Source organism: Saimiri boliviensis, chromosome 16, assembly GCF_048565385.1.
Source record: "Saimiri boliviensis isolate mSaiBol1 chromosome 16, mSaiBol1.pri, whole genome shotgun sequence".
In the NCBI taxonomy this organism is placed as follows: Eukaryota; Metazoa; Chordata; class Mammalia; order Primates; family Cebidae; genus Saimiri; species Saimiri boliviensis.
In genome coordinates, this window is record NC_133464.1 from 65,375,924 (window position 1) to 65,390,841 (window position 14,918).

Below are 14,918 nucleotides of genomic sequence, written 5' to 3' on the forward strand. Positions count from 1 at the left end.
TTAAGCTCTCGGTGGATGTGAATGCCGGGAAAGCATTACTCTCCAGGGTAAGCCCTGGGGTGGTGTTGAGGGACCCTGGGGTCCCTGATAGAGTCAGAACCCTGGGTCCACATTAGAGAAGAGGCTGATTTAGCTATTTTCTGGGAGGCCATAGGTCTCACCAGATTGTAAGAATGAATAAATGAATTAACAGAGGAATCCTTCCCATAAACTTGAAAAAAGAATTTGAAACCCTACTGTAGATTTAACCATTAATTCTCCCCTCTCATTGGTCTTCCCCAGTCTCTCCTCCAAAGATTCACCCACTTGCCTTTGAGCACTGACTTGTTGAATGTTCTTCACTGAAAATTATTTGACCAGATTAACCTTCAGTGGCAGACAGTAAAAAAGACCTTCGGTGGCCAGCTGTGAGATTGGAGGCTGGATGGCTCTCTAATGAACTCCAGCTCTTGCAGGAGAGAAAACACTTTAAAAACCAAAGCAGGTGAAGGTCAAGGAATGATGATAGGATAGAAGATGCCTTCACTCTTTTCATTCAAGAAAATGGCATGCAGGTGGTGTCACTGGATGGATCCAGTGGGCAGTGCCAGCGGTGGCATTGATAGGGTGGAACTGGAGGCTGGAGACCTGTCGGTGAAGTGGTGAGGTAGTGACAGGGAGAACAGTTTGCAGAGTTCCTGCTAATTCTTGTGAGAGCTCCAACAAGGATGAAGAAAATGGATCGTAATCATGAAAAGTGGCTACTCCAAGTCCACGTGGTTAAGTAATGGCCAGAGGAGTGTCTGGGAGTGAGGGCAGTGGTACCTCATATCTGCCTGGACAGACATGGGTGACATTTACTTGTCAGATCTTCAGGAGCTAAAGAGTGTACATTCAATAACAACAAGTGTGCTTAGAAATGCAAATGCAGCCGGGCGCGGTGGCTCAAGCCTGTAATCCCAGCACTTTGGGAGGCCGAGGCGGGTGGATCACGAGGTCGAGAGATCGAGACCATCCTGGTCAACATGGTGAAACCCCGTCTCTACTAAAAATACAAAAAACTAGCTGGGCGTGGTGGCGCGAGCCTGTAATCCCAGCTACTTAGGAGGCTGAGGCAGGAGAGTTGCCTGAGCCCAGGAGGCAGAGGTTGCGGTGAGCCGAGATCGCGCCATTGCACTCCAGCCTGGGTAACAAAAAATAAATAAATAAATAAATAAATAAACAAAAACAAAGACAAAAAAAAAAAAAAGAAATGCAAATGCAATTAGATTACAGAATTCAATTAACAAATACTATATGGGATGGTAAAAGGTACCGTAGGATTGCAGAGCTGTGGTTTGAGGTGTGATACTTCACAGAGGGTATGCAGCCACCACCTGGCAATGTGGTGAGTCAGCGGAGACAAGCTTCTCTTGATTGCCTCTCAAGGTGCTCAGAAGCTCCTGCCATCTTGAGGGATTTGTCATTGTGATTCCAAGATAGGAATTGGCAAAGTTTCTCTTTACTGGCTGTACCTGGGTATAGAGGTGGAGGTTCAGAGGGCATAGTCTTGGCCACACCACTCTATTATGGGACCAAATCAAATACTCAAATAATAGAGTGTAGGGAGTCACACCCTTATACTACTTGATTCTTGTCACATCCTTCTGAGTAGACAGGGCATTTGTTCATTCATTCAGTCAGTCAGCCGTTCATCTATCCATTCAACACATACTAAGCAACATGTGACAAACTTTGTGCTAGGAATTAAGAACATAGACAGACCTTGGCTTCAAGATGCTCTAAGCCTAAGCAAGAATATTAACTTTGATACTAGAGTGTGAAAACCTCAGATTAGAGGTCTATACAGGATGGTCTGAGGACACACAAGAGAGGTGCTGGATCCAGCCTCGTGGAAAAGCCCAGGCAATCTTGAGTTGATCTTGAAGGATGAGTAGGAGGGAGTCAAATTACAAGGAGGCAGGATTCAGATTCCAGGAAGTAGGAATTGCATTTATTTTTTATTTTATTTTATTTTATTTTTTGAGACGGAGTTTTGCTCTTGTTGCCCAGGCTGGAGTGCAATGGCGCATTCTCGGCTCACCGCAACCTCCGCCTCCTGGGTTCAAGCAATTCTCCTGTCTCAGCCTCCCAAGTAGCTGGGATTATAGGCATGTGCCACCACGTCCGGCTAATTTTTTGCATTTTTAGTAGAGATGGGGTTTCACCATGTTGGCCAAGATGGTCTAGATCCACCCTCCTCGGCCTCCCAAAGTGCTGGGATTACAGGCGTGAGCCACCGCGTCCGGCCAGGAATTGCATTTATAAAGATATGGAGACAAGAGAAAGTGTGATGATGGGGAGGGAACAGGCATTAGATTATGACTGGAGCAAAACAGGTGGAGGTCTAGAAAGAAAAAGTCAGAGAGATAGAAAGGGTATCAACTTCACTGAGTTTTTTTTTTCCATGCAATAAAATGCACTTAAGTGTGCAGCTTGATGAGTTTTGAGAGACACATTTACCTGTGTGGCTATTGTCTGAAATAAGATATAAAACATCCCTCTCTCCAAAATTTCTTGAGCTCCTTTCTAGGTAACACTTTCTCTAACTCCCAACTCCGGGCAACCACTTACCTGCTTTCAGTCACAATAGATTAATTCTGCTTATGCTAGAGTTTCATATCAATAGAATCGTACAGTATGTTCTCATTTATATCGGGCTGCTTTTGGAAATTGATCGATGTTGTTGGGTGTATCAGAAGTTCATTCGTTTTTATTGCTGAGTAGTAGTCTGTTGTACATCACAACTGGTTTATCCATTCATCTGTTGAGGGATATTGGGGATTCCAGTTTTGGACTATGCTAAAGTTTCTCTGATCATTCATGTACAAATTATTTTTGGTATGTGGATGTGAAACCCTTTTGCCATGAGTTTTTATTTCTCTTGGGCAAATAACTATACAAATATCCAATAAACACATGAAAAGATGTCCAACGTCATTAGTCATCAAGAAATGCAGATGAAAACTACAATGGGAGACTAGTACACACCTATTAGCATGGCTACAATTCCAAAGACTGACCATAATAAATGCTGGTAAGCATGGGGAGGAAGCTGGGCTCTCATACACTGCTACCGGGAAAACGAAGTCATACATCCACTTTGGAAAACAGTTTGGCAGTTTCATACATATGTTCATATACTTACCATATGACCCAGCAATCCCACTTTTAACTTTTTTTTTTTTTCAGACATAGTATTGCTCTGTCACCTAGGCTGGAGTGCAGTGGCACAACTGTAGTTCACTGCAGCCTCAAACTCCTGGGCTCAAGAAATCCTCCCACCTTAGCCACGTAAATAGCTAGAACTGCAGGTGAGTACCACCATACCTGGCTAATTTAATCGATTTTATTTTTTATAGAGACAGGGTCTTGCTATGTTACACCCAGGCTGGTCTTGAACTTTTGACCTCAAGCAAACCTCCCACCTTAACCCCCTTAAAATACTAGGATTGCAGGCATGAGCCACCATGCCCTGCCTACTACATTTTAATCATTGAGTAACTTTGATGAGGATACCAACAGGAACAGATTTGGCTCTTCAGGGAACACTCTAGCGGCTCTGTGGATGAGAGAGTTTGTGTTTAGTCTTCATAAACATTCATTTTTATTGTTGAAAAACAGCCCATTGTGTTTAAACAGTATTCGTGACTAATCATTTCCAGTGTGTTCCAGTGTGGATAGTTAGCTAATGTTGGGTATTTTGCTGTTAAATAGAATTCTGAATAAACTTCATGCACAGAATGGGTTTGCTGCTGCTGAATTCGTTCCTTAAAATTCGCTTCTAGGATTGCTGTCACGGAGTCATTATTCTTAAAATTTTTATGCTTTTTTGTAGCCAAGCGTCGTCTGACTGCCTAAAGATTGTACCAATCAAAAGCAGCATTTATATTATTAATTATTTTTTGCAGATCAGAAAAGAGAGGCTCAGATTAGTGAATTAACTAACACAGGTAGGAAAATACACAGCTGTGCTTTGAGCCTCTGTAGTGGATCCATCCTTAGTCTAGGGGTTCTTTCTCTTCTGCTTGCCTGTGTTAATCAAATTGTTTCTTCTGTTCACACTTGTGTTCACATGAGAACCCCACCTCTGTGCCACGAACCCTGCTAGATGCCAGGGGTACCAAAGAAGAAAAAATGCAGTTCTTCTTTTCAAGGACCTTATGGTCTAGGGACCTTCCCCGATTCCCTCCTCTCTGCCTCACTGGCATGGAGAAAATCTCAAGTGAACAGACTTAATGACAAAAGGAAGGAAAGAAAAAATGTGAAAGCCATATGCCAGGCTATGGTTTGGATAATAGTTTTGACTCAGCTTCCAGGACCATGCTGAGAGACAGCAAGTGAATCGCATCCCATGTTGTGCCAGCATTTGGCTGGGTCAGCCAGCCACTTGGGTGGAGGCCTGGAATTAAGAAACCCGTCTCAGTGGGACATGACAGCAGAGATTCAGTGTGAGCTTAAGAAGGAGGGAGAACACAGAAGCACTCAGTGGCGAGAGTGACAGGTTGAAGCAATAGCCGGAGGAGTCTGATGGAGGCATTCTGAATCGAGTGCATTTTATTGTTAACAACTCACATTTCTTGAGTTCTTTCTGTGTGGTTGGCATTGTTCTAAGTGCTGGAAGAAAGTACAAGAAAACGGTTTGGGGGTTGGAGATCAAGATGTTCCAAGAAACATCTGGCAGTTATCAGTGCAAGTAAGGTAGGAGGTGGAGTACAGAGCTGGTCCCATCGCATTTTAGTGTGTTCCAGTTCTCTCCCTCCATCCCTCACTCCATTTCAGCTCCCCTCTTCTCTACCCTCTCCCCTACAGCGCATCCTGGGCCTCCAGACACCAAGGTAGCTCTGTGCTGTTATCCTAGCCCCTCACAGAGACACCTTGCCCAAGTCTGCCCCCCGATGCTAGGATGACAGCCCCAAATGCCTGCAGATGCAAGTCAGGTCAGACAAGTGAGTAAAGAGAGATGTTATAGGGCAACAGTGGGAGGCTGTGTGGAAATAGACAGCTCCTCACCCTCTCAACATAGCCGCTGTTACTGCTCTATTAGATTAATACTGTTGATGCTAATGGAACTGGGTATTACTAGACAGCCCAAGGTTCCAGGAGCGGGGAAATGAGTTTATATGAGATTTTCATTGTGTTTAAATTTTGGAGATCCAGTGAATTTAAACATTTTTTTTTTCACAGTTAGTATTGGCCAAATAAAATAAGACCCTGGACTGGCCTCCACTGGGGGCCTCTCATCTGTACTTCTGTTTTAGGCAATGCCATGTCTCTTTTCCTTTCTCTCTCAAAGACTGTCTCCCATTCCTAGGGTCTGCTCCATTAGGACCCAGGGAGGTGGCTGGTCAGCTAATTAAGTTCTGAGCTTGATAATGGCTTCATGGTGACAAATTTGCTGTTGCCTTCCAAGCCATGACCTGGAGGTACTGGGGCTGATAGGGAAAATTGAGACTCCGTAGAGGTGAAAGTGTCTCTGAGTGGGCTTGTCCTTTGTCCTAGCCTTCAACAGACCCTATAGGGCTTCCCATGGGCTCTGACCCAATCTAGAGTTAGCTCCCTCTTCAAGTTTTCTGGGACCACTCAGTGATTATTTACAAATGGCTACACATGGGCCTGGGGCTTGGGATGAAGAAGGGTTGGCTCTGGGGGAAAGTATCTACAGAAAGTCGGGGTGACTGGCCCAGAAGCCCTCTCTGTGTAGCTTAGGTTTAGCAGTAAAGCTCTATTTGCATTATCCAATATGGTAGCCACTAGTCACATGCAGCTATTTAAATTTAAATTCATAGCCAGGCACGGTGGCTCACGGTAGCCGAGGTGGGCGGATCACAATGTCAAGAGTTCAAGAACAGCCTGGCCAACATGGTGAAACTCCCATCTCTACTGAAAAATACAAAAAAAATTAGCCAGGCGTGGTTGTGGGTACCTGTAATTCCAGCTGCTTGGGAGGCTGAGACAGAAAATTGCTTGAACCTGGGAGGGAGAGGTTGCAGTGAGCTGAGATTGTGCCACTGCACTCCACCCTAGGTGACAGAGCGAGACTCGGTCTCAAAAAATAAATAAATTTAAATTCATTAAAATTACGTAAAATAAAAAAAAAATGTTAGCACTTGGTTACACTAGTGACATTTCAAGTACTCCATAGGCACATTGAGCTGGTGCCTACTACATTAGCTGGTGCAGATCTGGAACATTCCATCATCATACATAATTCTATTGGACAGTACGGCTGGGCCACCAGCCTATGAGGAAACAGACCTGGGGATCAGGAGAACTGAATTTTGGTTCTAGTCTAGACACCCACTGGCTTTGTGACCACAGTCAAATGGTTTAACTCCTCTGGATCTTGTTTCTTCATTGGTAAAATGGAGACAACATTTTTCTACAACATTTCCTTGCGAATCAAATAAAAATACAATTGTGTTGGCATGATAGTGATTAATAATGTTAACAAGGCCCATGACTTCCTAGCCAGATGCTGTCCTGAATGAGGGGAATAAGCCTTTACTCCCCTCACTTGGTCTCCAATCTAATTCTTGGATTTTACTGTATTAATTATGCTTAGCATAACCTCAGAAAGATTCCCTAGGTGGATGTAGGTAGGGAGGATCAGTAAGAAGGAAGAACTGTCATGTGGATGCTGCTCCGTGAGTTGTTTAATGCCCAGTTTGCATAACTGTCCAGGGTAGACTGCAGGAGGTTCAGGGTTTCTTCACTGGAACCGGGGAAGAAAGGAGAACCCGAGGGGTCAAGTGGATCCAGTTAGCAGTGGATACTGGTAATGCTGAAAAGCTACAGGGAATCAGCTCCAGTGCCTGGCATGTGGCAGAAGCTTAAGAAATACTTGCTAAATGAATGAATGACTGAATTAATGAACCATGCAGAGGGCAAAGGCTAACGGGCAGCTTCTGATGACCTTGGCTGCTCTGCTGACTTCTTCATCAATATCACGTCTTGAGTTAATGGGGTGGCGGAGTGGAGCAGGATTAGCCTGCAAATAGGATGCGGAAAACATAAAGGATGTATAATAGCCTGTATTTCTTGGGCATCTGCTATGTTCTAAGCATTCTGCATGTTTCTCTGTATTTCTTACAAATACCCTGCAAGCTGGCTGTCTTTATCTCCATTTCATAAGAACGAGTTGCCCAGAGTCACATAATTTTGTGTAAGCATCAGTTGCAAATCCAAGATTTAAACCTTAAATCCATACCTTTCCTCCTATGCCAAACTAGCCTTAAACAAGTAGCATGTTTTCTCTGAGGACATGTTGTCCAAACTTTAATGCGATAAGTTGCAATAATCTCTTGAATTTTAGGGGGACTCCTGAGTTGGCTAATGCTTCTTTGGTTTAGTTTTGTTTTTATACTGGCTTGTTTCTGCACAGTACTATTCATACAAAGAATTCACAGCACTTTGCGATTAGCTTCCTTGAACATACAACAGCATTAAAGTTGTTTTTTAATCCTGTCTGAAAATGGAGAAAATGCGTGCAAGGAAGTCAGGTGACTTGTCAGCGTGAAAGTGAACCAGTGGTGAAGTGTGTACAGAAATGAGGATAGTTAAAAGACTGTTTTGAGAACTGACGTGAACTCAGGATGTATAATATTGTGTGTCTAATGTTATAGTTATGGGATTGTTTAATTAATATTTTTCGCTTCTTTAACTTTAGTGCTTGTAATTGTATATTCCAGAATGCAGCAAAGCAATGCCGAGAGGCTTTTGATAACAGAACCCAGACATCAGTCCCAGGTCATTCCGCCTGGAGGTTAGTTTCTCTTATGTGAACAGAATGTTGAGTCACATCAGATCTTACTTATTACTTTTGTTTCTATTAATGACTTTGAAACTCTCTACTGGCAAGTGTGTCTATATGGCGAAGGGTGTACAAAGTAATGAACATCAGAGAATTGTAGGGGAGCCCTCTGCCCTGGTCCTTCTTGGAGCTTTCCTTTCACATGTACCCCCTACATGATGTCTTTCAATTGCAGATGTGACTGCATCCCCTCATGTTCCAATGAGGACCAACTTAGGGGTCTAGATATCCTGGGACAGGATCTCCCAGGGATGGAATGTCCAACTCTGTTCTGAGGGTTGCTGGAAGGCAGCCTGGATGAAAGAGAAGAAAAAAAAAAATTAAGTCAATCATGTGTACAAGTCCACGGTGGCTCTGCTACCAAGTTCCTCGAAATGCGTTTCACAAGATGCCCGTTCCATGAACTGCTCTGTGATAAAAAGATTCTGGGTCCAAAGATCTCGGGAAAGTTGTGGATGACATCACCCATGTGGAGACGCACAGTGTAAATCAGCGTATTAGAAATGACAGGAAGCCCTGTGGAAAAGAAACCATCTCTTTTTGTTTAAGATACTGATATCATTTGGATGTTTGTCTCCTCCTAATCTCATGTTGAAATTTGATCTGCAGTGTTGGAGGGGGGCCTAAAAGGAGGTGTTTGGGTCCTGGGGGTGGATCCTTCATGAATGGCTTGGTGCTTACCTTGTGGGACTGAGTGTGTCCTTGCTCTTAGTTCCCATGAGCTCTATTTGTTAAAAAGTCTGGCACCTCCCTCCCCTGCCTTGCTTTCCACCATGCCATCTCTGCATGCCAGCTCTGCTTGCCTTCTGTCATGAGTGGAAGCGTCCTGCAGCCCTCACCAAAAGCGGATGCTGACATCATGCTTCTTGTACATCCTGAAGAACCGTGAGCCAAATACACCGCTTTTCTTTATAAATTACCCAGCTTGAGGTATTCCTTTAGAGCAGGTGTCCCCAAACTATGGCCCGCAGGCCATGTGTGGCCCCCTGAGGCCATTTATCCGGCCCCCCGCCGCACTTCAGGAAGGGGCACCTCTTTCATTGGAGGTCAGTGAGAGGAGCACAGTATGTGGCGGCCCTCCAACAGTCTGAGGGACAGTGAACTGGCCCCCTGTGTAAAAAGTTTGGGGACAACTGTTTTAGAGCACCACAAAAGGACTAAGACAGATACTTTTTCTAAAATTTTCTTGAATGTGGAACCCCTTTCCCCCTCCCCATCCCATCTCTGAATATCCCAGGAAAACAGTGACCATTGAGGAAGAGGCAGATGCAGAGGACTGGATCTACTGGTTGAAAGAATGAACCCGCTTTCCGTTGCCTATTACTTTGATTAGGAAATCCCAAACTCTGTTTAGTAAATCACCGTGGTAGCGGGAAGCTGACATCATAATACTCAAAGCACAGAAAGGTGCATTCACTTTGACCGGAAAAGCACCCCCAGCCCATGCAGTGACTAGCAAAAAGAAAAGGGCTACAGGCCAGCCCTCCCTGAAGCCTCTCATTCGCAGTGACTTCCTCAGAGAACTCCTGCTGACTCTTCACTCAGCATTGGCCTCCTCCACTGTCTGCTCTCTGAGAGCCCGTTCCTTTCCTTCAGAGCACGCATCTCCATTGCAATTAGTGATTCACTAGCATGGTTGTTGGTTTATGGCTTCCATTTGATTAAAAGCAGCAAGAGAATACAGACTAGTCCATAATAGATCTTCAATAAATAGCTGCCAAAATTTTTAATTAAATCCATTAGGGGTCATAAAAAATCCACATCCCTCGGGAATCATTAAACCAGACATTTCTTCAATCTCTAGGCAAGATCGGTCTGAGTTTGCTAGGGCTACTGTCACAGATTTCTTCAAACTTAGTGGCTTAAAACAGCAGAAACTTACTCTGTCATAGTTTTGGAGGCCAAACATCTGAAATCGGGGTGTTGGAGGTTGGTTCCTTCTGAAGGCTCTGAGGGAGGCACTGTTCCAGGCCTCCTCTGACTTCTGGAGGCTCCTGGCAATCCTTGGTGTACCTTGGCATGTAGGCACATCACTTCCATCTCTGTCTTGGTCTTCTCTCTGTGTCTCCACAGAGACACCCCCAGAAAAATTCAGAATCTCTCACATGTAACAAATGCTTACGTGAAACCTTCTGATGCAGCACCATGTCCTTCCCCAGCAGCAGTTATCTGCCCACATCCTCCTGTCTTTTTTCATAAACATCCAAGATTCTCTTAAAAACTGGAGGCTTACACCTTTTACTCTCATTAAGTCTGTCAACAGACATTTGTTGCTTGATTTCCCAAGATTTCCCCAGGTGGAGAAGATGGAGGCATTTCAGGTGCTGACAACATAAGGAGCAAACCTTGGTCTGGTTGAGAAACAGAGAATAGTTAATCTCCTTCTTTCTGTTTCCCATGTTTCTGCTTCCTTGTACCAGTGTGCCACAGAATTCCCAAATGACCCATTCACACACCTTGTTGTTAGCCACAGCAGGGCCAGAATGGTGTAGGCGGAGCTGCATACAGGAGACTTGCTGTAGAAGAGGTTGCTAGGTTGTGAGCAGAAAAACCCAGGCAGTTAACCAAAACAGAACTAGGAATTCCACCTTCCTTCTGGAAACTCACTTTTTGGATGAACTACATTGTGACAGTGAAGTCCTGGGTAGCGGCTGCCCTGAAGAAGTAAGGCTGAATCTAAACTTGCTCGTGGAGAGTTTTGGTTCTGCATGAGAATTCACCTCCTCCAAGGGTAAGATAAGAGCCAAAGAGCTAATCTAGAAAATTGAGCTAGAAAAATATCCTGCTCTCCTTTCAATAAACTATAGAGTTCATGGCTCCCATTATGAATGAACATCTCAGGTCAATATATTAGTGGAGCATGGGAGATGCTGTGCCTTTGAGCATTGAAGTGGGGCAACTTTGGAGCCATGGTTACCTGTTGGGCTAGGATTCCTCATCCCAGAAAGCTGTCCTTTTAGTGAGTCCTTTGCACACCTTCATCTTTCCTCTTTCAAATCCCAGGTATGCACTGTTACAGAGTAACACCCCTGGGGAGAATAATACCTGGCCTACAATAATACCTCGTACTGTCCCAAATTACTTCGGATGAGATGTTGAAGACATAATGATGGCTCCATCAATATAACAAGAAGAAAAATGAAGGAAGAGGCAGCGTTTTGTCTTTTCCTGGTCACAGGGAAGGGGAGAGAAGGTACGTCTGAGATAATCCATTTGGTGTTTTCATCTACTCCTTGAAATAAAAAGTAAAATATGAGCCTACATTTTATGAGGGAGAGCTTAGAAAAAGAAATGAAATACTGAAGAAGTCTCTTGATAAATGTCAAATACATACCTTGCCTGAAGAAAAATATGTTTCTGAGAATTTTGTAGGAAAAGAATGAAGAACAATGCAGTAACATTGATTATCTATGTCTATGGAGGCAGGAAATATTTTCTCAGAATTAAATTTCAAACTGATATTGATGATTTCAGTATTGAGACACTTAGAGAACACCCTGGATAGGTTCTAAAATTTTACTTTCTAATATTCACCTCCTTCCTTTCCTCCCTCCCGCCCTCCCTCCTACCTACCTCCCTTCCTTTCCTTCCTTCCTTCCTTCCTTCCATCCTCTCTCTCTCTCTTTCTTTCGTTCTTTCATTCTTTCCCAGGCTGGAGTGCAATGACCTGGTCTCAGCTCACTGCAATCTCTGCCTCCCAGGGTCAAGCGATTCTCAGGCCTTAGCCTCTTGAGTAACTGGGATTACAGGTGCATAACTACACCTGACTAATTTTTTGTAGTTTTAGTAGACACAGGATTTCGCCACATTTCCCAGTCTGGTCTCAAACTCCCGAGCTCAGGTAATCCACCTGCCTCGGACTCCCTAAGTACTAGGATTACAGGTGTGAGCAACCGCACCCGTCCTCATCTCCTTTCTTTGCAGCATGCCAAATACGAGAACTTCAGAATGAAATCTAAAGGATGTAGTACTTGGTATGCTGGAAGTATTTACTGGCAAATATGTCAGATCCTAATAATGATGGGTCTGGCATATTTACGTGGGAGAGAAAAGGCATCTTTTTAATTCTTTCAGATCAGGATGTGAAATGCATTTCATTAACCCTGATGCATTAGGGGCCCTCAGCTCACATATTTTATTTTGCAGAAGAGCGCTGTGTACATTTCTCTTCTAATGTCCACTTGCTTTGAGAAATCTTTTTACTCTTCACACATACACACCAGAAGCATATCTTTATGGTATATAAATTTCCAAACTATGTCCTCAACCAGGTGAATTGCAAAACAGATCATTCAGTTCTTTCAACCAAGGAGAAAAACCATCATTTGATGGTTTACTTCCCAAAGCTGGAATATGGAGCAGAGACTTGGGGGAGGAGGGTGAACTTTTGTTGGGACAAGTGACAGGGGCTTTGGGAGCCTTCCACTCTGTGGATGAGGAAAGTCTCATCTTAAATAATACTCGTTGGACCAGGTGTGCCCACTGAATCCTGGGACTGCACAACGCAAGTGCTAATGAAAGTCAAGCCAAAGAAAGCAGCCAAGGAGGGGCAAGAGCGGAGGGAGGATATTTCCAGATGCGATTTGAAATGAGATCATGAGTTGATGAGGTGAAGACATGCAGGGTGGCTGTTCAGAATTCAGGAGCTGCAGAAGGTGTCACTGCTTAAAGCTTAAAGGGACAGGAACATCAAATATTCAAAGTACTACATATAGCACAAAACACTGTTTTAGAATCTGAAAAAATTGTAAGAATATAGACGTAATTTTAAGTGGTTTTGCTGAAAATGATTTTCAGAAGCCCAGCAGTTGTTTTACGTGCCATGATGGTGCACTGGTTGAATTGTGGCTGCGGAAAAACGTATGTCTGCATTCTACCCCCAGACCTGTGAATACAACTTTATTTGGAAAAAGTATCTTTGTTTTTTCTTTTAGTTAATTAACTATTTCTGTGCCTGTGCTTACCATACCCCCTTTTTCTAACTTAGAGTTAAGAATCTGTAGACGAGATCACCCTGGATAACCCAGGTGGGTCCTAAATCCAATGATAAGGGTTCCATAGCAATAAAAGAACACACAGAGCACAGAGGAGAAGGCCTTGTGAAGAAGGCAGCAGAGACTGAGCTTACACAGCTGCAAGACAAGAGATGTCTGGAGTCACCAGATGCTGGGAAAGGCAAGGAAAGATGCTCTGCTAGCGATTTCAGAGGAAGCCTGATGCTGCCGGCACCTTCTTTTTGGACTTCTGGCCTCTAGAACTGTGATACAAAAAAGTTTCCCTGTTGTAAGCCACTCAGTTTGTTGTAGTTTGCTACAGCAGCCCTAGGAAATGAATACAGGTGGTTGTAGCAGGATCTTAGCACCCAGACAGACCTGGCTGTGAATCCTGACTCCTCCTTTTCCTAGCCTTTTTCAAGTTATTTAGCATCTCTAAATATCAGCTTCGGCATTTGTCAAAGTGCTAAGGTAATGGCACCTGCCTCGTAGGTGTGAGGAGCAAAGGAGTCAACGTATGGAAAGGCTGGAACACAGTGAACAGGTGCTAGCAGTGGTGGCTGATGTCATTATGCCGACAATTGTCTCCCCTACTTTAAGCACCATTTACCCTGGTGCGCACACACCACCCCCGTGTGCTGGCTGGGAAGGAGTTCTGTCTCAGGTCCACATCCACCTTCCTATATTCTGTTCTGCTGGGCCTGGGACTCTACATCTCCTTTGCCAGTCGGGGACCGTAGGGGGAAGCTGGCTGGCACAGGAGGGGAGGAGAGACTTGCCTGCCTGTGCTGTCAGCAGCACCCACCCCAGCACTGACCTTTCAGCTTGGAAGCAGCATTGGTTCCAGTGCCTTGCGGTTTCCAGTTTCTTTCAGTACTCCTGGACCCAGCCCATTGCAGCTGCGTTGAGATACCAGCACCGACCAGGCAATGCCGGCTCCGCAGGAGTCTGAGTCCCAGTTCCTGAGGGGCTCCTCCTTCAAGCCGTCAGGAGCTGATGACCCCAGGCCTCTTCCTAAGTTTCCTCACCCCTTACAGAGGGTAGCTACTTCTGATATCCAGCCCTAGAGGTGCTCTCTACATCCTGTAGATACGAGCGTTTATTACTCAGGGTTCCCCATTTGCCTCTCAGTACCCCCACACCTGTTTAACCAATCCCCATAGTAAATCCTCTTTGTTAAAATCGCTAGTGAAGTTCTGCTTTCTGACTGTGCCCTGGCAGATACTACACTCTATGTGGGTTGCTTCCTTTCCTATGTGTATGAAAAATGGTTGGTACAGCTGAATAAGCACTGAATTAAAACCAGAAAGACCTAAGCTTGTTCTTTGGCTTCTTTACTTTCTAGCTGAGAAATCTTGGCCAAAATACTTGGCGGCTTTGAGAGTCAAATTTTCTTATTTGCGAAATGGGATTAATCATCTTTATCTTGTAGGAATACTTATAGTTGAATGAGATAATGTCTAAAAAGCATGTGGCACCTAACAAATGTTTGAAAGATGTTGGCTATCATTTTACATGTATCAGAAATACATCTTTGCATTTATATCTCATAGTTTTCTCTGCATTTTACCGTTGGGCTTATTTCCACTTCTGTGGTTCATTGAGGGCATTTTAGATAAGAAGACTGAAGTTCTATTGTATTAATTAGCAGGACCACAAGTGACGTAAGAGTGAGGATGTGACAGGTATGAGTGTGAAAGGACTTGGCTTTAAACTGCACAGTACATCAAAGATGAAAAGCAAGACCCCGTTGGAGAGTGCCACTGGGATGTTTTTGATAGCATGGTACTCACTATTGCTCACTCAGCAATCTTGTTTATATGAACATGCTCCTGACTTTTAGAAACACATTCAGTAAGAGGCTATGACATCTCTGGGGGGGTGGTGAAATGTGAATTAAAAATTAAACAAATATAATCTGAATGGGACTGTATGCCTGAGAGTTAGTCAAAATTCATTTGAAGCCACTCCCATGTTTAAAGATTTTTGCAATTTCAAAAACATAATCTGCCAGCCACCAAACATTCTCCAAGCACCTGCTGTAGGTAAGAAAGCATTCAGGAGGGGCTGCCAGAATTAAAGGCAAATGGAGA

The 14,918-nt window shown here is 44.1% G+C and overlaps 1 protein-coding gene across 2 annotated transcripts in view; it reads right to left on the reverse strand.

The window, feature by feature from the left end:
* Positions 1-1,724: 1,724 nt before the first annotated feature.
* LOC141581641 (uncharacterized) overlaps positions 1,725-14,918 on the reverse strand; it is a 208,671-nt gene continuing 195,477 nt past the window's right edge. For both annotated transcript variants that reach the window (XM_074387750.1, XM_074387748.1), the window contains one exon: positions 1,725-8,124. In XM_074387750.1, the coding sequence (XP_074243851.1) occupies positions 8,053-8,124 (72 nt within the window). In that variant the 3' untranslated portion in view covers positions 1,725-8,052. The remainder of the gene's footprint in view (positions 8,125-14,918) is intronic.